The sequence below is a fragment of the Anser cygnoides genome, unplaced genomic scaffold, assembly GCF_040182565.1.
Source record: "Anser cygnoides isolate HZ-2024a breed goose unplaced genomic scaffold, Taihu_goose_T2T_genome scaffold_44_1, whole genome shotgun sequence".
Classification (NCBI taxonomy): Eukaryota; Metazoa; Chordata; class Aves; order Anseriformes; family Anatidae; genus Anser; species Anser cygnoides.
This window is the reverse complement of record NW_027103068.1, coordinates 129,383-150,043: the sequence shown is the minus strand read 5'-3', so window position 1 is coordinate 150,043 and position 20,661 is coordinate 129,383. Positions and strand designations below refer to the sequence as shown.

The 20,661-nt window shown below is 56.2% G+C and overlaps 1 protein-coding gene and 1 long non-coding RNA gene across 3 annotated transcripts in view; one reads left to right on the top strand and one right to left on the bottom strand.

Annotated features, from left to right (window-relative positions):
* Positions 1 to 1,558: 1,558 nt before the first annotated feature.
* Positions 1,559 to 20,557, bottom strand: LOC136789311 (deleted in malignant brain tumors 1 protein-like). The gene is given in 18 exon segments (XM_066989337.1): positions 1,559 to 1,845; positions 2,021 to 2,137; positions 2,564 to 2,893; positions 3,179 to 3,508; positions 4,784 to 5,113; positions 6,128 to 6,466; positions 8,338 to 8,667; positions 9,355 to 9,678; positions 10,229 to 10,558; positions 11,279 to 11,608; positions 13,050 to 13,388; positions 13,964 to 14,293; positions 14,610 to 14,939; positions 15,477 to 15,791; positions 16,202 to 16,531; positions 17,364 to 17,737; positions 17,739 to 18,111; positions 20,431 to 20,557. Coding segments are annotated over 18 exon segments (5,409 nt in total). The 5' UTR covers positions 20,546 to 20,557; the 3' UTR covers positions 1,559 to 1,702.
* The window catches only part of LOC136789351 (uncharacterized), a 19,482-nt gene continuing 5,268 nt past the window's right edge, over positions 6,448 to 20,661 (top strand). For both annotated transcript variants that reach the window (XR_010828158.1, XR_010828159.1), the window contains exons 1-2: positions 6,448 to 6,564; positions 8,391 to 20,483. This is a non-coding gene — a long non-coding RNA (uncharacterized lncRNA). The remainder of the gene's footprint in view (positions 6,565 to 8,390; positions 20,484 to 20,661) is intronic.

The window sequence follows — 20,661 nt, the reverse complement described above, 5'->3', positions numbered from 1 at the left end:
GGCCGGGATTTGGAGGACAGACGATGACACTGGTGGCAGGAGGTGTAGAAGGTACGGTGTCATTTGTGCCACTCCAGGTCTCCTCTGTGCCACGTTTTACCTCTGCAGACGTGTCTGTGTAGCTGGCTGGCGTTTGCACACCGGTGCAAACTGGTTTTCATCATGTTTTTCGTATATGGCATCGTATGTTTTTCATATATTTCATATATATTCGTATATCTTTGAGTATATATGGAATATATTCATATACGATGATATCATGTATCACCACTGTTTTTCGTCATATGGCCAAGTAATGAAGGCAGTGGATTTTTATTTTGCTACAAATGTTTTGTAACCTGTTGCAAATAATGAACGGAGCTGCTAGGCAGACTAGCACAGATGAACGTTAAAAAGAAAACAGCCCCTCTGAAGTGGCAAGGGGAAAAGGAGAAACATGGGGAACTAGGGAAGCAAAACAGAATTTTCACCTTCCATCGATTCGATTTTATGCGTTTCCCCGGTTTTGGGGCGTCATTCACCCCCAGGAAGCTGGAGGCAGGACTTGGACGTGTTCTGGCCCAACAAACCCACGGACTGGCAAGACTGAAAAAGGCAGGGCGTTGCCGTGCGTTCTGCCTCTCTGTGCCCAGTCCCACTTGGTGTCTCCACCCCATCGAACATCTCGAGAGGTGCAGAAGTCACCAAGGGCTGCACGAAAGGCTCTGTCTGCATTAGTTCAAGTGTTTGTGCTGTAAATGTCTGCGTTGGAGGCTGTCCGCACCCGTGACAGTGCTCTGGTCTACTCAGCCAGCAGACCAATGCTTGGAAGTACTTATCTGATCTATTCTGGGCTTAACCTTGAGTTAATTCATTCCTCAGATTTTTTCCCAAATGGTCTCTGAAGGCGAATTTTGTCCCGTTTGCCCCTCTGTGTCTGGGCACCCCTGCAAAGAGCCCGGCTCCATCTTCTTTGCACCCTTCCTTCAGGGATGTATGGGCATGGATAAGATCCCCTCTGAGCCTTCTCTTCTCCAGGCTCTCGGCCTCTCCTCGTAGGAGAGGTGCTCCCTTTGCCTGATGCAGCCAAGAATAGTTAGCTTTGTAGCTCTTGCACCTGGGATGGGCGATAAGGGGGGGGGTTGCCTGTATCTGCAAGGTCTGGGGAAGCCCCCCCAGTGCAGGAAGCACCGGGCAGCCCTTGCTGGCTCCGTGGCAGATGGACACGAAGCACCACGCGTCCCTCATAGCATTCACACTTGTCACACCTGGGACGGATGGGGACACTTCTCCTTTAATTCGTTAGCAGTTTTCCTCCTGTTTTAGGTTCGGTGCTACTGTGCCGGGCTGCAAGGCCGCCGGACTGTCCTGCTCTGCCTGGCTCCTGCCGCCAGAGAACCCCTTAGGCTGACTGGAGAGTGCCGAGGTGGATTAAATAACCTTCAGAGGGCTGGCATCCCTTTGGGCAGCTGTTTTAGGGCTGTATGAGTCATTGGTAAAGGATAACTTATAAATACCCAGCCCATCAGCTGCTGCTTTGCAGCCTCCTGGAAAAGCGCGGCAGGGCTTCCTGCGTGTCTACAGGAGCTCGGGGGAGAAAGGTCCTGCACTGAAGAACGAGGTACATGAGGAGAAGGGGAGAGGGGGGAGGCCTGTGCCATCTCTGGAGGGCTTGGCGGATGGTGCCGCGGGGGCCACTCCTGCACCAGGAATCGTGGCGGCATCACGGGGCAGCGTCTTCCTTCATTAGCTGAGCCATCTCCGTGTCGGCACCCTCGGGAGACTCCCCCTTGGCCGGGTAGTAGATGGCCCCTGCAGCCTGGAAAGGCGTCGCGGAGGCACCGTGCTGCCTGGGGCGCCCACGGTCTGCAAAGCAGATGGGGACAAGGACATGCAAGATTTACTGGCCTGGGGGTGATGGAATCCCCCAAGCTCAGCTGAGCTGAGCCCGTCTCCGGGTGCTGCATCATCTCGGGTCTCTGGGTCTCAGGACGGCTGATGTACGGGGACGGGGACCTTGGGATGAGGTGCGGGGACTCACCTGCAGCTAGGTCTGCGCCGATGCACCTCCTTTTCAGGTAGAGCCACAGCAGGACTCCGCTCGCCGTCATCACCAGGGCAAGCAGCGCCACCAGCGCGGAGCAGGATGACGGAGAGCCTGTGGGGAGAGCACCCCCGGATCAGGATCCTGCTTCCAGCCGGTAGCAGACAGAAGAAAATCAAACCGAACTTGACCCAGTCCCTCCAGCATCTCAGCTGGTGACAGAGCAGGGCTTTCCTTAATTATGTTTGATATTTAAGACCTGTGTTTTAATGGCCAGGGCTAAGTGTTCCCTCCTTCCCACCACGAGTGCAACCGATCCCTTTCTGAACCAGTTTGGAACCAGTTTGCACTGCCCCGCGGTGCTGTGGCCTCTGCGGTGCTGTGTGAGGACGGTGAGACGCTGCAAATCCTTAATGGGGTTTATACCCCACCAATAATCACGTCCGTAGGTATATGATAAGCTGCGGGGTTTGAGAAACCTCTCACCCCCCGGCGCGGGCACTGCGCTGCCGGTTGCCGTAGGAAGATCTGGGCTCTCACCTTTCGGCTCCGAGCACACCACGCCGGCTGCCTCCCCGTTCCTGCACAGCCCCGGGCTGATCTTGCTCCGCTGGCACTCCAGGAGGAGCGACTCCGTGCCCCGGCAGCTCAGCCCCTCCAGGAAGGCGCGGCGGTGCTCCCGGCCCAAACGGGCTCCCGTGGGCACGGACCGCGCTGCCCCACAGCCCAGCTGCTTGCAGGCCACCTCCGCCTCCGGCAAGCCCCATCCGTTGCTGCAGACGCCGTACCAGGTGGCGTTGTACTGCACCTCCACGCGCCCGGCGCAGGGACTCCGACCGTCCTTGACCCGCAGCTGCAAGGGGTTGGTGCCTGCGGCGGGGAGCGGAGGGGGTGAGGTGGGCTCCTTCGCTTCGCCACGCGCAGGGCAGGGACAGGGAGACACGGAGACACGGGCTGCGCGTGCCCGCGTGCTCCGGGTGTACGTGCGATACGCTGCCCGCTGTGCCTTTCCCCTGCGTGAACGCCCCCTTACAGGAACCCCCCCCCATCATCTCACACTTCTGCACGTGCTGCTGTGAAACCGAGCCAGAGCCGGCTCCGTCCCGGCGCAGCAGAACGACGCCAGGGATTTCTGAGCGTTTTTTTTAGGGTCACCTGAGCACACGACTCCCGCGTCTTCCTCGTGGTTGCAGTTGTGCAGCCCCCAGCCGTTCAGGTTGCAATGGGAGAAGTTGGCTTCGGTGCCCGTGCATTCCACGTCGTCCAGCCAGATGGGGTCAGCCCCTTGCCCAAAGTGAGCCTTGCCTGGGGCCGACACGGCTGTCCCGCAGCCCAGGTGCTGGCACACCACCTTGGCGTCGCTCAGGTCCCAGCCGTCGTCACACACGGTCCCCCACTGCTTGTTGTGAAACACCTCCACCCTCCCGGCGCAGCGGCTGGGCCCGTTCACCAGCCGGACCCGCGCTCCCTCTGTGGTGTTGGAGTCTGCAAGGAGAGATACGTGGCCCGTTGTTCAGGAGAGAAGGGGGGAACGTCGTCTCGTGGCATTACAGAAAACGGCGACAGAAAAAGAAAAAAAGAAAAAAGAAAAGAAAAAGGAAAAGGAAAAGAGGGAAAGGGAAAGGAAAGGGAAGGGGAAGGAAAGGAAAGGGGAAAGGAAAGGGAAAGGAAGGGAAAGGGAAAAAGGAAATGGAAGGGGAAGGAAGGGGAAGGAAAAGAAAGGAAAGGAAGGGAAGGGAAAGGAAGGGAAAGGGAAAAAGGAAATGGAAGGGGAAGGAAGGGGAAGGAAAGGAAAGGGGAAAGGAAAGGGAAAGGAAAGGGAAAGGGAAAAAGGAAAAAGGAAGGGGAAAGGAAGGGGAAGGAAAAGAAAGGAAAGGAAGGGAAGGGAAAGGAAGGGAAAGGGAAAAAGGAAATGGAAGGGGAAGGAAGGGAAATGGAAGGGAAGGGAAGGGAAAGGAAGGGAAAGGGAAAGGGAAAAAGGAAATGGAAGGGGAAGGAAAGGGAAGGGGGGAAGGGGAAGGAAAGGAGAAAGGAAAGGGAAGGAAAGGAAAGGAAGGGAAGGGGAAGGGAAAGGGAAAAAGGAAATGGAAGGGGAAGGAAGGGGAAGGAAGGGAAAGGAAGGGAAAGGGAAAAAGGAAATGGAAGGGAAAGGAAGGAAGGGAAAGGGAAAGGGAAAAAGGAAATGGAAGGGGAAGGAAGGGGAAAGGGAAGGGGAAGGGGAAGGAAAGCGAAGGAAAGGAGAAAGGGAAGGAAAGGAAAGGAAGGAAAGGGAAGGGAAAGGGAAAGGGAAAAAGGAAATGGAAGGGGAAGGGAAGGGAAGGAAAAGGAGAGAGCAAATGCAGAGCTGCTAAAGCTCCCTTGGCAGGAGGTGCAACTCCCAGCTCTTACTGAGGAATTCATTTCTCCTGCCTGCGGAGGTGACTTGGTTTCAGAGTCAGACCCTAAAATGTTGGTGGTTTTTCCAGGAGTGTATGCGAACCAGGCAGAAGTCCCAGCCCTTTCAATGCAGACCTGGCCGTTCAGAAGGGTGAGTGCGTCCCTCCAGGGAGCACATGGAGAGGAATGGCCACGCTCAGGCTGGCTTCCACGTGGTGCCGTGGGGGATTCCTACGGGTTTTTGGTTATGTGCAGAGCATCTGCGGGTGCTCGGCTTCTTCGGCCTGGCACAGGGCTCAGCTTCTGCCTTGCACCTCACTCCTGCCAGGCAGACCCACACCCCCCCGACCCCGGCGATGCCTCTGGTTGCAGAATTTTGCTGACCTGAGCACACCACGCTGGCGTCTTCCGCGTGGTTGCAATTATTCTGTCCCCAGGGTCTGGCTCGGCAGTGGGCAAGGGTCTCCTCCGTCCCGGCGCAGCTCACGTCGTCCAGCCAGATGCGCCCGGTGCCTTGCCCGAAGTGAGCCGTGCCGGGGGCCGACTGGGCCCTGCCGCAGCCCAGCTGCCGGCACACCACGGTGGCAGCCCGCAGGTCCCAGCCGTCGTCGCACACCGTCCCCCACTGCCCGTCGTGCAGCACCTCCACTCTCCCGGTGCAGCGGTTGGGGCCGTCCACCAGGCGGACCTGTGCCTCCGCCGCCGTGCCCGTGTCTGCAAGCAGAGGTGGGTGATGCCGTATTCAGAGGAACGTGTCCCGTGGGGAACTTTATAGCAGGTCAGGGCTTGGTGAGCAGTGGCCAGGGCATAAACCTAGGAGAGATGCCTGGCCGTGGTGAGACATGCGAGCAGACCCTCGCCGGGCATGCCTGCAGGGAGCTGCGTGCCCACATGGTACTTGGGGGCTTCTTAAACACCACAAGATCCCTATATTTAGCCTCCTGGCTCAGTGCCTTGCAGGAAGGTGAAGGAATCCCTTTCTCGGCGCCTTACCCTTCCCCTGGTAAGACCCCCCTACAGGTCTTACACAGTCTCAGCGCAGCCCAAATCACAAATGAGCTTCAACGTCCCATTCAGCCACGTAAAGTGAAATCGAATCAGGACAGGTGTAAAAATATCAGAATGTGATCAAAGCAGGGGCAACAAAGAAGGGGAAAGGACTAGAGGGCCTGATCTGTGAGCGGCTGGGGTCACTTGGTTTGCTCGGCTTAGAGGACAGGAGGCTGAGTGGTGACCTCGGTGTGGCCCGCGTGGGAAGCGGAGGGGAGGTGATCTCTTCCCTCTGGCGATCAGCGATGGGACTCACTGGGATGGCTTAAGGCTGCATCAGGGAAAGTTCAGGTTGGATATGAGGAGAAGGTTCTTCGTTGGGAGGGGGGTCGGGCACTGGAATAGGCTCCTCAGGGAAGTGACCACGGCCCTGAGATTCTCCATCCAAGGAGCGTTTGGTCAGCTCCTTGTGTGGAGCCAGAAGCTGGAATTGATGGTCCTCATGGGTCCCTTCCAACTCAGAATATTCTATGATTGTATGAGATCAGGTAGCCCTGGGCTACTGGGATGTGGGGATGAAGGGGTGGGGGGTGTCTGTAAAGGGAAGAGCCCCCACGCCCAGCAAATCTGCCTCCCACTGAGCGAAGGGGTCGGTTCGGAGAGGAGAAGGCTTTTGGGCAGGGGGACTCCAACCCGTGCTTTTTCCAGATCCCTGCGTTTTGGGGGCATGAGCGTCACCTGAGCACACGACACCGGCGTCTTCTTCATGAGTGCAGCTATTGATTCCCCAGGGCCTGGCCCTGCATTCAGTGAGGGCGTTTTCTCTTCCGGAGCAAGAAACTCTGTCCAGCCAGATGGGGTCCATCCCTCGCCCAAAGGAAGCATGTGCTGTGGCCGACACGGCCGCCCCGCAGCCCAGCTGCCGGCACACCACCGCGGCATCGTTCAGGTCCCAGCCGTCGTCGCACACGGTGCCCCACTGCTGGCTGTGAAACACCTCGACTCTGCCGGCACAGCGGTGAGGGCCGTCCGCCAGCCGAACGGTTGACTTGTTGGCGGTGCCAGCGTTCGACAACACTGCAAAACGCGGCGGGGAGACCGTGTGTCAGCAGTGCTGAGGGCTGGAAGGGTCTCCTGGGAAGGGTTTTACCGACACCTGCGCCCGCAGGACCGAGGTCCGTAGGATCCAGGTGCCCTCGCATTAAAAGGGCGATCCTTTGGGATCCCATGCGCTGGAGCAGGTTTCCCGGAGAGGCTGTGGAGCCTCCCGCCTTGGGGATCTTCAGAAGCCTCCTGACTTGGTCCTGGGCAGCCTGTTCTGAGGGGCTCAGTTTGGGTGGGCAGGTTGGGCCAGATGACCTCCACAGGTCCCATGCAACCCTAGCTATTTTGTATGATTCTGTGATTCGGTGACCCCCTGAGATCCTGCTGTCTTGTAGGGTGTGCAAGGACCACTTAGAGGGGGGAATTCTCTTAGACGCTCCCTTTTTCCATTATTATGGGTGTCAGAGGGGAAAGAGCCCTTCCTGCTGCAAAGGGACTGCACCCTCCCGACACCATCCTGCTCCAGCCCTTCCCGGGCAAGTCCCACACCCTCTGGCCTCCAGCAACACGGCAGCCGCAGCTCGCCCGAGCACGCCGCACCGGCATCGTGCAGGTGGCTGCGCCTGGCGATGCCGAATGGAATCATTCACCGGGGATTCACAGATTCACAGATTCACAGATTTCTCTAGGTTGGAAGAGACCTCAAGATCATCGAGTCCAACCTCCGACCTAACACTAAGTACTCCACTAAACCATATCCCTAAGCTCTACATCTAAACGTCTTTTAAAGACCTCCAGGGATGGTGACTCCACCACCTCCCTGGGCAGCCCGTTCCAATGCTTAATAACCCTTTCGGTAAAGAAGTACTTCCTAACATCCAACCTAAAACTCCCCTGTCGCAACTTTAGCCCATTCCCCCTCGTCCTGTCACTAGGCACGTGGGAGAATAGACCAACCCCCACCTCTCTACAGCCTCCTTTCAGGTAACTGTAGAGAGCGATGAGGTCGCCCCTGAGCCTCCTCTTCTCCAGGCTGAACAAGCCCAGCTCCCTCAGCCGCTCCTCGTAAGACTTGTTCTCCAGACCCCTCACCAGCTTGGTCGCCCTTCTCTGGACTCGCTCGAGCACGTCCATGTCCTTTCTGTAGCGAGGGGCCCAAAACTGAACACAGTACTCGAGGTGCGGCCTCACCAGAGCCGAGTACAGGGGCACAATCACTTCCCTCGACCTGCTGGCCACACTGCTTCTTATACAGGCCAGGATGCCGTTGGCCTTCTTGGCCACCTGAGCACACTGCTGGCTCATATTCAGCCGACTATCCACCAATACTCCCAGGTCCTTCTCGGCCAGGCAGCTTTCCAGCCACTCATCTCCCAGCCTGTAGCTCTGCTTGGGGTTGTTGCAGCCCAGGTGCAGGACCCGGCACTTGGCCTTGTTGAACTTCATGCAGTTGACCTCAGCCCATCGCTCCAGCCTATCCAGATCCTCCTGCAGAGCCTTCCTGCCCTCGAGCAGATCGACACACGCACTTAGCTTGGTGTCATCTGCAAACTTACTGAGGGTGCACTGGACGCCCTCATCCAGATCATCGATAAAGATATTAAAGAGGACCGGCCCCAGTACCGAGCCCTGGGGGACTCCACTAGTGACCGGCCTCCAACCAGATTTGACTCCAAGATTCGGACCAAGATTCAACCAGATTCGGACCAGGACATTTTCTGTCCTGGCGCAGGCCGCTCTGTTCAGCCAGACGGAATCAGCCCCTCGGCTGAAGTAAGCCCGAAACCAGAGAAATCCAGTGCCAGCCCACTGCAGCATCACCGTAATGGCAATAAGATGCAGAACAGACCCCCCTACCCCCACCCTGGCCCCGGCGATGCCTCTCGTTGCAGATTTTTACTGACCTGAGCACACCACGCTGGCGTCTTCCGCGTGGTTGCAATTATTCTGTCCCCAGGGTCTGGCTCGGCAGTGGGCAAGGGTCTCCTCCGTCCCGGCGCAGTTCACGTCGTCCAGCCAGATGCGCCCGGTGCCTTGCCCAAATCGAGCCCCACTGGGGGCCGACTGGGCCCTGCCACAGCCCAGCTGCCGGCACACCACGGTGGCAGCCCGCAGGTCCCAGCCGTCGTCGCACACCGTCCCCCACTGCCCGTCGTGCAGCACCTCCACTCTCCCGGTGCAGCGGTTGGGGCCGTCCACCAGGCGCAGTAAGGAGGATTTTGAGGTGTCCGGCTCTGAAGACACAATCAGGGTTTAAGCCCTTGGAGAAATTCATGCCAGTTTGTACCTCTGTTATTCCTACCCTAGTTGTTGTTTTTTTTTTTTCAGGCAGATAAAGTTTCTCTTGTCGTGCAGTTTGCTCCAGGACAGCCGATGGAGCTGTCTCTGGGCTGCAGTCAGTGCTGCTCAGCTGGGAATAATACGACCCGTCCTTTAGTGTGGATCTGTCCTTTAGGAACAGGGACGTTCTGCTTCGGGCTAGTTATTCCCCAGGCTTAGAGCTGGTCAGAGTCATAGATGTGGGATCACAGAATTGTAGAATGGTTTGGGTTGGAAGGGGCCCTTAAACATCATCTGGTCCACCCCTCCCTGCTGTACACAGGAGCATATTTCGCCGGAGCAGGTTGCTTAAAGCCCCATCCAACCTGGCTTTGAACACTTCCAACAACGGAGCATCCGCAGCTCCTCCGGGCAACCCGTTCCCGTTTCTTATCACCCCCATCATGAAAAATTTCCTTCTTTTATGGCATTTACATCTACCCTCTCGGTCCAAATCCGTTGCCAGGAATCCAGTGGAGTGAGCTCAGAAGGAGAACGCCCTTACGTTGACTCCAAGAGCGCCGGGTTCATGGATCAGCTCCAGGACACCCAACCGTGGCGCTGGCCCCCACGATGTGCCACGCTGCGGGACCGCGACTTACCTGAGCACACCACGCTGGCGTCTTCTCTGTGGTTGCAGTTAGTCCGTCCCCACGGGCTGGCTCGGCAGTGGGAAAGGGTGTCCTCCGTCCCGACACAGCTCACGTCATCCAGCCAGATGCGCCCGGTGCCTTGCCCGAAGCGAGCCCTGCCGGGGGCTGACAGCACCGCCCCGCAGCCCAGCTGCCGGCACACCACTCTGCCGTCGTTCAGGTCCCAGCCGTCGTCGCACACCGTCCCCCACTGCCCGTCGTGCAGCACCTCCACTCTCCCGGTGCAGCGGCTGGGGCCGTTCACGAGCCGCAGTTCAGCTGAGCTCGAGTTTCCTGCGTTTGTAGAGATGCCGGGGGAACTCAGGCAAGCATAATTGCAGAGCACCTCCCTCTGTCCCCCCCCCATCTCATCCACCGACTGCATCCTACATGAAGAGCAGGGTAGGACCTCCGTTAGGACGCAAATAACGTTCAGGGTATAAGAAATATTTCTATGGCTAGGCACTGATGAATAACCAAAGGAATAAACACCAGGTGTGAAATTTGGCTTCGGGGTGCTGCACGCAGGATCCAAGAGATGCAAATGGCAGAGATCTGCAAAAGGAGCCTAAACCTGCCTCCACTGCACCCCCAGCATCTCCTCTGGGGAGAGTCACAGACCCATAGAATGGCTTGGGTTAGAGGAGACCCTTAAGCATCATCTACTCCAACGTCCTGACATGGGCAGGGACATCTTTCACTGGAGCAGGCCGCTCAAAGCCCTGGTGAAAAATCTTTCTCCGTCTTTCTTATAAGCCCCGCTCCCTGTCCCAGGTGTGCAGGAGCTCTGGTCACGGGGCCGGCTGCGAGCCTGCCTCCCGCCCACCCCAGCCCAAAGTCTCACCTGAGCACACCACGCCAGCATCTTCCCCGTGGTGGCAGTTGTGGACACCCCACGTCTTTGCTTTGCACTGGGAGATGTCATTTTCTTCCCCCGTGCAGTTGACTTCATCCAGCCAGATGCGGCCGGATCCCCACCCAAACCGAGCCGATCCTGGGGCTGAAAGAGCCGTCCCACAGCCCAGCTGCCGGCACACCACCGTGGCATCGCTCACGTCCCAGTTGTCATCGCAGACTGTCCCCCACTCGTTGTTATAAAACACCTCAACCCTCCCGAGGCACATGTTCAAACCACCCACCAGCCGAAGCACGGTGATTCTGGAGACCCCTGAGCCTGAAAAAATACAGAGAAATGGGCGTTATTGGGGATACGCTTGTGTGTCTCAGCATCTGCAGGGCTGGAGAAGGATGAACATCCCAGTGGTGGGTGTAGGTGGTGTTGCTGCCGCCTGCTTGCACATGGCAAAGGATGTTTTTTTTTTTTTTTCTGTTTGATCCTGTGCTTTCCTGACTGCTGATCACCACGTTGATCTGTCTCTGGAGGTTTCTCTTCCAAGACAAAAGCTAGATGGGTAGTAGCTAGCTCAAGGCTGCCAGTGCGTGTCCTGCATTGCAAAGGCTTATTCTGGTGCATCTTTCCATATTTACCTGCATGACCTAGCATTTAGCAGCATTGGCGGCACAAACCACTTCTAACCCTGGGCATGGTGCAGTTGCATCTGCTGCCACTCAGGCAGCGTCCTTGTACCCCTCAGCTTCCACTCCAAGAAGGCTACAGGTGCTTTGCCCCATGAAAACGCCTTGGACAACCTTGGACATCTCCAGACACTGAGGTGTGTCTTAAGCCATGCTGTTTTTCCCCCTTGGCCATGTCCATATTTGTCTGTGTGTCTGATAACTCTGTTCTTTAACGTGGTTTTCTACTGAAATGGAAAATTCTGGACACCAGAATTATTGGCCAGCTTGTTCCCAAACCGTTCCCAGCCTGCAGCTTGCAGGACAGGGCTCGATCCGACTGGATCCCTCTGCAGACAAAGCACGCGATGAGGATTACCTGAGCACACAACGCTGGCATCTTCCATATGGCTGCATCCGTGGAGTCCCGAAGGCTTGATGGGGCATTCAGCGAGGGTTGCTTCTGTCCCAAGACATCTCACCCCCTCTAGCCAGATGGGGCCAGACCCTTGCCCAAAGGAAGATAACCCTTGGGCTGACACCGCTGTCCCGCAGCCCAGCTGCCGGCACACCACTTCGGCATCGCTCAGGTCCCAGCCGTCGTCGCAGATGGTGCCCCACTGCCAGCTGTGGAACACCTCCACCCGCCCTGAGCAGCGGTGGGGACCGTTCACCAGCCGCAGGGCTTCTGGGCTCCCCAGGTCTGAGTCTGGAAAGAGAATCGGGGTGAGAATAAATCCCAGAAATTCCTGCCTGTCTCGTTGCCAGCAACGCGGTGGACTTCCCTGTCCAGGGGTCTTCCAAGCTCTCCACCAGCGCATTTCTCATTCGCCTCACTGAGGACATGCATGCATGAGCACTTTTTGGATCAGAAGTGTTAGGACCGTGCCCTGACCTCAGCCTGTGAGCCTGGCCAAGTCTTTGCCACTCGTTCGAGACCAAAGTCCTGCTTTATGGGAAAGGGATAACTCTGGAGTCTCCAGACTACAGGTACACAGGCACTGAGATCCCGGGGAGGGCAGCACGGACATTTTATCACATATACCATCAGCTCTTGTAGTCCTGGCAGCGTGGCAGAGGATGCTCACCTTCTCAGCACACACACCGAGATACTAACATCCATCCCAGCAGACTCTAGCAAAATGTCCCACTTATTCCACGCTCACAGTCAGTTTCACTGGCAGCTCCAGCTAATTCTCAGCCACCCTTTATGCAGGGTCCGTGTGCAAGGTGCAATCTGGCACATGGCTGTGTTCAGGATGAGCCCCCCCCTTTCTTCTCCTGAATCTGCTAGTGGGGAAGCCTGGGTGTGAGTTACCCGAGGGTACAGCCCTGATGGAAATGTGCGTGGTTTCCTGAAACCCTGACACTGTGTTCGGTGAAGGTAATTCCTGCCCCTCTGCAGCTTGCCCCATCCACCCCGACGGGGCCATGTCTTCGTGCAGCTTAAGCTGGAGCAGGCAGTGCAGCGGGAAACACAGCCTTTAGGGCCAAGCCTGAAGGAGAGAGACCCTTTTCTGCTCCCTGCAACACAGGACCCCAAGAGCCACTCAAATAATGGTGCTATCTGGCCTAAGAGCACCCTTCTCCCTGCAGCATTCACTTCTGGTGCCTCATTTTTTCTCAGGAGTGAGCACGCTGCCTGGGAGAGGAGGTGAAGGCATTAATTGCTAGGGGGGGGTCCATGATGTGATTATTGTCACGGGGACGACCAGGCAACAAGGCACCCGTTGCACACATACCTTGAATAAGGCAAAGGGAAGGGATTCCCCAGGGACTAGTGGCTGTAAGGTAGCACGGCTGAAGAGCAGTGATTAAAAAAACATGGGCAGAATAACTGCCTGCCCTATGGTGTCAGGGCTCTTGGTGTGTGATGGTCCCTTAGAGAACGCCTACATCATAGAATCGGGCTCTTACAGGCTTGGGGTTTCAGGGGATCCTTGGTTTGGGATTTCCAAGCACTTTGCCTGCCATAAGCCAAGCGCTGGCAGGCCGCTAAAAGGAAAAGGTTTTGTGCTCCCTGGAGGGACCGCAGAAACAAACAGTGGTTAAAGCCAGGACAAGAAGGAGCTGGAAAGAGTGAATTTGCAGACAAGAGGTGGCACAACCTCCCCAGGGGGAGGACTGGTGCCTGACTCACCCACACTGACCTACGGCCACAGAGCACACGACACTTGCATATCCCCTAGACTTGCAGCTCTGGGCTCCCCAGAGCTTGACCTTGCATTCGAAGAGGGCTCGCTCCGTCCCGGTGCACTCCACGGCATCCACCCAGAGCAGGTCAGGTCCATTCCCAAACTGGGACGAGTCCGTGGCTGAGCGCGCTGCCCCGCAGCCCAGCTGCCTGCACACCACATGGGCTTCGGCCAGGTCCCAGCCGTCGGCACAGACAGTTCCCCAGCGCTGGTCATGAAAAACCTCAAGTCTCCCCGAGCATTTGTCTGAGCCATTCACAAGACGGAGGTCTCCGAGGTCAGAAATACCCGATCCTGCAACACCAGAAGGCATAAATATGTAAGGAGGCACCTTCTGCTCACCGAAGCCTTGGGCTGACAGCAATGGCTTTACACGTGAGGCTGAGCAGCTTTGAGGGTCGAGGATGGTCTCACAGCACGAGGCAGTGCAGGATTTTCAGGTGTGATGCAAAATGGCTGGGGATAAAATAAAATAAAATAAAAAGTAAAAAATAAATGAAGGGATTGTTACCCAAGGCTTGATTAGAAAGGACTATAGTCCAACATAGTCCAGACTGTTAGGAATGGTCTCTGGCCCATGCTAACTGCCAGGATTTGTGAATAACCTCAGTTAAAAGCGTGCCAGAGACCTTTTTATTGTGACAATAGTGCAAATGAGCAAGCCATTTATTTTTCCTGGGCTTTAACGTCTAGGTGCTATTCTCTTCCACCAAGATGGACCATGAGCGGCTGGTTTCAAAGGCAAGGGTCTCCAGGCTGGCTGCAAACTGTTCCTGTACCCCAAACCCTTACAGACACAAGGAAACACCGAGTCAAGCCTCGGTAACGCTTGCTGCGGTGCTCCCAGTGCTGTGACAGGTGGCGGTTACCTGAGCAAACCACGCTGGCATCTTCGTCGTGATCACAGCCATGGACACCCCATCCCTTGAGCTTGCATTCGGAAAGGGCAGCCTCCGTCCCCGTGCAGTTCACGTCATCCAGCCAGATGGGGCCCCGTCCCTGGCCAAAGTAAGCCCTCCGTGGGGCCGAAATAACCACCCCGCAGTCCAGCTGCCGGCACACCACCGCGGCGTCTGGGAACTCCCAGCTGTCGTCGCACACGGTTCCCCATTGCTCGCGGTGAAACACTTCCACTCTCCCAGCACAACGTCCTGGGCCATCCACCAGCCGGACTGGGGCAAAGCTGGAAACAGCAGAGCCTGCGAGGAGACGAGAAACTCAGAGCAGACCTTGCAAATCCATCCAGTGTCTGTGCAGGAGGATGAAGGACCCTTCATTTTCACGTGCAGTGCTGCACAGAGCATCGTGGTTATGTTGCCTCTGAACCCACACCACTTCATATTCCTTTGGAGACGCCTCTCAAAGGGTCTGAGAGTATTTGGTCCAACAGCAAGGGATAAAGCAGGCACCTTGCTCCCACTGGGTCAGGGGGGGAGAGGACCTGGCTATAGCAGAGCTTCCCAATATCCCAACCCACTCCCAGTGGAAGAAGTGCTGCCGCACGCTGAAACCCACCTGAGCACACCACGCTGGCATACTTCCCATGGCTGCAGCTGCTTTCTCCCAACGGGCTCGCCCTGCATTTCGTAAGGGATTGTTCAGTCCCCTCGCAGCTCACGTTGTCCAGCCACGTGCGGAGAGATCCAGAACCCAGGTGAATTTCCCCCGAGGCTGACAGCGCTGTCCCACAGCCCAGCTGCCGGCACACGACCTCAGCATCCTTCTTATCCCAGCCACGGTCACACACAGCTCCCCACTCCTCATTCTGAAACACCTCCACTCGGCCAGCACAGCGGTGAGAGCCGTTCACCAGTCGGAGACGAGCGGGCTCCGGGATGATCGCGTCTGCAAACATCCAAGGGAGTTATAAATCCCTTCTAATGGCTACAGATTTTCTTCCATGCTCAACCTGTCGGAATTAAGCTCCTGGCCCCTCTTCCAGCCACCAAAAGGCATGGGGGAGGTGGGAACAGGAGTGCTTCTCACTGCAACCCAAAACCCCTCCCATGGCCTGCACTGCTCCTGCACTGTGCAAGACCCCAGACCCACTTCGTGCAAGAAGAGCTTTGCTGCTTTCACCAGCTCTGCCCCCAAGATATCGGTCTTCCTGCTGTTGGAGTTGGTCAGCCTGGGGAGTTTATGGGGAGAAATAGGGTTCCCCGCAGGAATTCCTCCCACCATCCTAAATAAACACTTCGGAAGGGACCTGTTCCATTCACCAGCTATAGGGCAAGTCCAGGCAAACCACACTGACTGCTGATGCTGACTCTGGGTCCCAGTTCAGCCCTACAAGGGGCATAGACTGAGCATCCTGGCACCTCCCACCAATCCTCCTTGCTCCAGGGGACACATGTAGAGAGACGTAGAAGGAACAGTGCTCACCTGAGCACACCACACCAGCGTCTTCCCCGTGGTAGCAATTATTGATGCCCCATGACCTGGCCCAGCAGGTGGACAGGGCATACTCAAACCCCGTGCAATTTGTCTCATCCAGCCAGATGACGCCAGCCCCTTGCCCAAACTGAGCCCATCCAGGGGCTGAGAGGGCTCTCCCACAGCCCAGCTGCCTGCACACCACGTTGGCATCCAGCAAATCCCAGCTGTCGTCGCACACGGTTCCCCACTGCTTGTTGTGAAAGATCTCAACCCTTCCAGCGCAGCGGCTCCCGTAGTTCACCAGCCGGACCTGATCGCCCTCTGAGTTAAATAAAAGAGCAAAAAGCAGAGAAGGCAAAGCCCTACCCACAAGTGTTCTCTTTCTGCAGCATGAGAAGTCTGTCCTGCCACTGGAGCTGAACGTTTCATTTAATGACCTCAAGCTCATGGCCTTAGGCTCATTTAATGACCATGAAAAGGGTCTGCCCAGCCAGCTGTTTGAGACCCATGGCCCCCAGAAACTTATGGCAGAGGGGCTGAAACTTGAAACATCCCATTGCAGCTCTACCGTTCTCACCGACCCTTCAAGGTGAACAGCCAAAGTATGTCCAACCCCACATGCCCCTTGGCAACAGGGCAGCCACAAAGAGGCCATATTACCCAGGCTTGCTGCAGAAATTAAGGTGATGAGCCAAGCATCTCTCCCCCCACGCCATTCCCAAGGTGGTTACCTGCACACACCACGCCAGCTGATGTCCGAGGATGATGCGTGCTGTTGCTCCAGGGTCTCGTCTTGCAAGCAAAGAGGGCAGTTTCTTCTCCTGTGCAGTTCACGCCACCCGGCCACATCGGTCCCGATCCTTGCCCAAAATGGGACCCGCCAGGAGCCAACAGCGCTGTCCCGCAGCCCAGCTGCCTACACACCACTCGAGCCTCAGCCAGCCCCCAGCCATCGTCACACAGGGCTGCCCAGGTGTCATTGTGGAAGACCTCAACCCTTCCGTTGCAGCGCGTTGTACCATTGGCCAGGCGGAGCTCCGCTGAGATGGACACTCCTGAGGCTGCAAACAACAGGGCAGAGCCATAGCTGCTGCTGCTCCTCCCTGACAGAGCTGGGCATCCTCTAGTGCATGTGCACTTGAAACTCCTTCAACACCTCTGACACTCAGGTAATGGGTGGGACAGACCTGGATGGGCAGGAACTGTAAACCTCGTGAAGTTCAACAAGGCCAAGTGCAAGCTCTGTAGAGAAGGACTTTTGGACAGTGGTGGAAGAAAAGTGGATATGAGCCAGCTATGTGCACATGCGGCCCAGAAAAGCCAACAGGTGGGATATCCCATCATTGGAAGTGTTCAAAGTCAGGTTGGATGGGGCTTTGAGCAGGCTGATCCATTGAAAAATGTCCCTACCCGTGACAAGGACGTTGGACTAGGTGATGTTTAAGGGTCCCTTCCAGCCCAAACCATTCTCTGATTCTGTGGTTTGCTGGGGTGAGTTATACCTGCAGAAAGCTTTGCGTGGTATTGGCTAACTGGCCTACAGTCCCCAAGACCAACAGAGCTTGGTGCAGGTGCTTGGTAACTCATGCATGTGACTGCAAATGGCCATTTGAATCTGGTGAGAGGGGAAGCCCAGACAGCTCACTTGTCTTGCAGCTCAGCACTGGACTCGTGGCTGCAGAGGTGGGAGAAGTCTTTTGATTGCAACTTGCCTGCCTGCATGCTGCAAGTGCTCCCCAGCTCTGCAAAGGGACGCTGCAGGAGAGCACTCCAAGACGTACCCCATGCCCCCAGTGCTGCTGAGCCTTCCAGAGACCCCTTTCAAACCCCCTAGAAATATTTTAGGGTGCTGACTTTTAGCCTTCCGTGTTGGAAGGTCTAAGCGAGAGTTACCTGAACACACCACGCCAGCATCCTCACCATGGTAGCAGTTGTTGACCCCCCACGCACTGGCCTTGCAGTCGAAGATGGTGGCCTCTGTGCCTGTGCAGTTCACCTCGTCCAACCAGATGGGGTCCTGGCCTCTCCCGTAGTGAGCCCCCTTGGTGGCCATCAGCGCCGTCCCGCAGCCCAGCTGCCGGCACACCACGGTGGCATCCATGAGGTCCCAGCCATCATCGCAGATGGTGCCCCACATGTGGTCATGCAGCACCTCCACTCTCCCCGCGCAGCGGTTGGGGCCGTTGAGCAGCTGGAGCCGGCCCAACTCTGAGGCCCTGGAGTCTGCGAACGCCCCGAGAGGATCGGTTGTAGGGTGGCCGTGCACAGGGAACAGGCATGGAGGTGCTGCGCGGCGGGGCACTGGGACTACCTGAGCACTCAACGCTGGCGTCTTCCACGTGGTGGCAGTTGTGCTGTCCCCACGGCCTGGCCTGGCATTCGGAGAGGGCAGCTTCCGTCCCCGTGCAGTTCACTTCGTCCAGCCAGATCTGGCCCGTGCCTTCGCCGTGCCGAGCCCCCTGCGAGACGGACAGCACCGTCCCGCAGCCCAGCTGGCGGCACACGACCCGGCCTTCGCGGACGCTCCAGTTGTCATCGCACACCGTCCCCCACGTCCCGTTGTGGAGCACCTCCACTCGCCCAGCACAGCGGCCGGGGCCGTCCACCAGACGAAGCCCCTCTGGGTCCGGGGAGGCTGCGCCTGCTGAGCCAGGAGGAGAAGGAGGAGAAGGAGGTGACATCCTAGGGGTTGGATGGGGTTCAACTCTTCATGTGCTTGAGATGCCTCCTGTCTCCCATTTGCTGTTCAGAAAGGGTTTCAGAGAAGTAGCTGAACATCCTACACTTAGCTTCAGCGGAGAGGAGACCCCACTGCAGCCTACAGCTTCCTCATGGGGGAGAGGAGAAGGGCAGGCACCGATCTCTTGCTGGTGCCCAGCGGTAGGACCCTAGGGAAGGGCATGGGGCTGCCTCCATGAACTCCTAGGTTCAGCTAGATCAGATCTTCACTGAAAGCCTGGTTGGGCACTGGAACCAGCTCCCCAGGGAGATCCCTAAGCCTGCTGGAGGTCAGGAAGCCTTTTAACAACACTCTTAGGTATATGGTTTAAATTCTCAGGTTGCCCTGCGTGGAGTCAGGAGTTGGACTTGACGATCCTCGCGGGTCCCTTACAGCTTGGTATACCCTACAATTCTACATGTCCTGAGGCATCTCAGATGGTCCTGAGTGTCTGTTTTTAGGCAGCTGAGTCTCATGTTTGTATCTAAATGCCTGAATTTAATCATCTTAATGTCAGTGTGGATCCCATGCCCTAGGAGGCTTTTTCTCGCTCATGTAAAAAGACAGGCAAATGCTTTGTTTGCCAGTAACAAAGATATAGTTCCACCATAGAGTAACTTTGTGTGGTATAACTACACAGAGAGTTGGGAGAAGTGGAAAAGTGCCTGAGCTATGGGAAGGTCTTCACAGTGTGCAAGACCTGCAGCATAAGATCGCCTCCAGCCCCTTATGCACGCTTGGTAAGAGCACCAGCACAATGGAGACTGTGCAGAAAGGAGCCATAAGTTAACTGCAGGTTCCTAACTGGGTCAACATAAAAAACGCTCAAGAGGAATATGGTTGCGTTCTGTAAATACCTTTTTTGACTGCAGATAATGATTTCCAAAGTGCTCAGGCACTGATCTGTGCTCAGGTCCAGCACAGTTTTGCTGCTCCCATAAGCTGTGTCAGGAGCTGGTGTCTATGTGCTCCCTAAGCCAGGTGCCCCATGCTCCAAAGCTACTTAAATCTGAGCAGCTAAACACTTCTTCCTCCTTTTCTCCTTTTAATACCAGCGCAGAGCAATAGGCAACGCTGCCCACCCAAAATGGGACCTGCCTTCTGTGGGGGGCCTCTCACTCTCCAAAAGATACATCACGAGCCTGAGTTAGGACCTTCAGTGATGGCCTGATACCCTTGGTCTGTAAGCTGCAAGGATTTCCCCAGATGATAAGCAAGGGGTCAGATACAGCACTCGGGAAGTCACCGAGGCCACAAAGAGGAAGAAACGGTTTACAAATCAAATCCCTGAGTCATTCCCAGGTACAAGCAAGGTCTGGGGAGCTGTAGCATTGCCAAAGGGGACAAGCTGGCACTCTGCATGCAGGCTTCAGTAGCTCAGCTCTCTTATTTATAAGGGATGTGCCCTGTGGAGCATGAAAATATCTTTGCAAAGACAACCCTAAAAATTAAGATTATTATATCATTAAAATTTGAGATGAGTCTGAACCAGGTGCATGGCAGGCATTCACTTCTCAGTTTGCAAGCTCTCCTATCCCAGGCTAAAAGCAGTCTTAAAGGCCTTTTGCTCATTTTCTTCATTTTACTCGGAGTTACCCATTGATAAGCAATAACAAATCAACCCCATAGCTGAGACTGCCTGCGGTTAACGTGGGCAGTCTTAGGTGCATTGACTGCTTGTGCCTGGGTGGACAAACCACAGTTTGGCAGAGTGTATTCAGCCTTGTCCTGGCAATTGAGGTCTACGGTCCTTACTTGTCACCCCCTCATCTTACAAGGAGCTGCCCCTCTTTGCTACAAACAGGGGTGTTGAGTTTGTCCAGGCCCCCTCCACCCCGCAGCACCATAAATTTGCCACACAAGGTCCGTAATAAACCAAGGCTAAGCAGAGCAGAAGAGCATGGATGGTTATGGTACAGCTTCATGAGGCAAAACTTGGCATGTTTCTCTCCACTCTTAAGTCCTAAGTCTTCATTTATGTGATAAAATCACATGTGTAGAAGTAAATAGGTAATACATGACTTTGAGAGCAGAGTCTGCAGGGATAGCTGCGCATAAAGACTTTTCTTCTGCCTCCAAAACCATCACAAACCATTCCTCCCTGCCCCAGACTGATGAATGAAACCCAGGACCCTTGGCCAGACCGTGGTGTCCTCCACAAAGCACCAAATGAATACACTGGAGGAGCACACGTAGCAGGCGGGTCCCCTGGGATCAGAAGCAAAGGCAAGCACCACTCACCCCAAAGGCACACCATCAGGAGGAGGATCCCCACGCTCTTGGCTCCGGAGCAGGTGGGTTGGTTTCTGCCCCAGGGGTACCTGGGGGAGGGATGGAGACCACCTGGCATCCCCATCTTCACAGCTTGGCCATGGGCTGGAAGCTGGAGCGGAAAGCCCTGGGGAGAGACAGCAGCCGAGCTCCGTGTCCTGCTGGCCAACTGGGAGGGATGGAGAGGAGTCGAGGCAGATG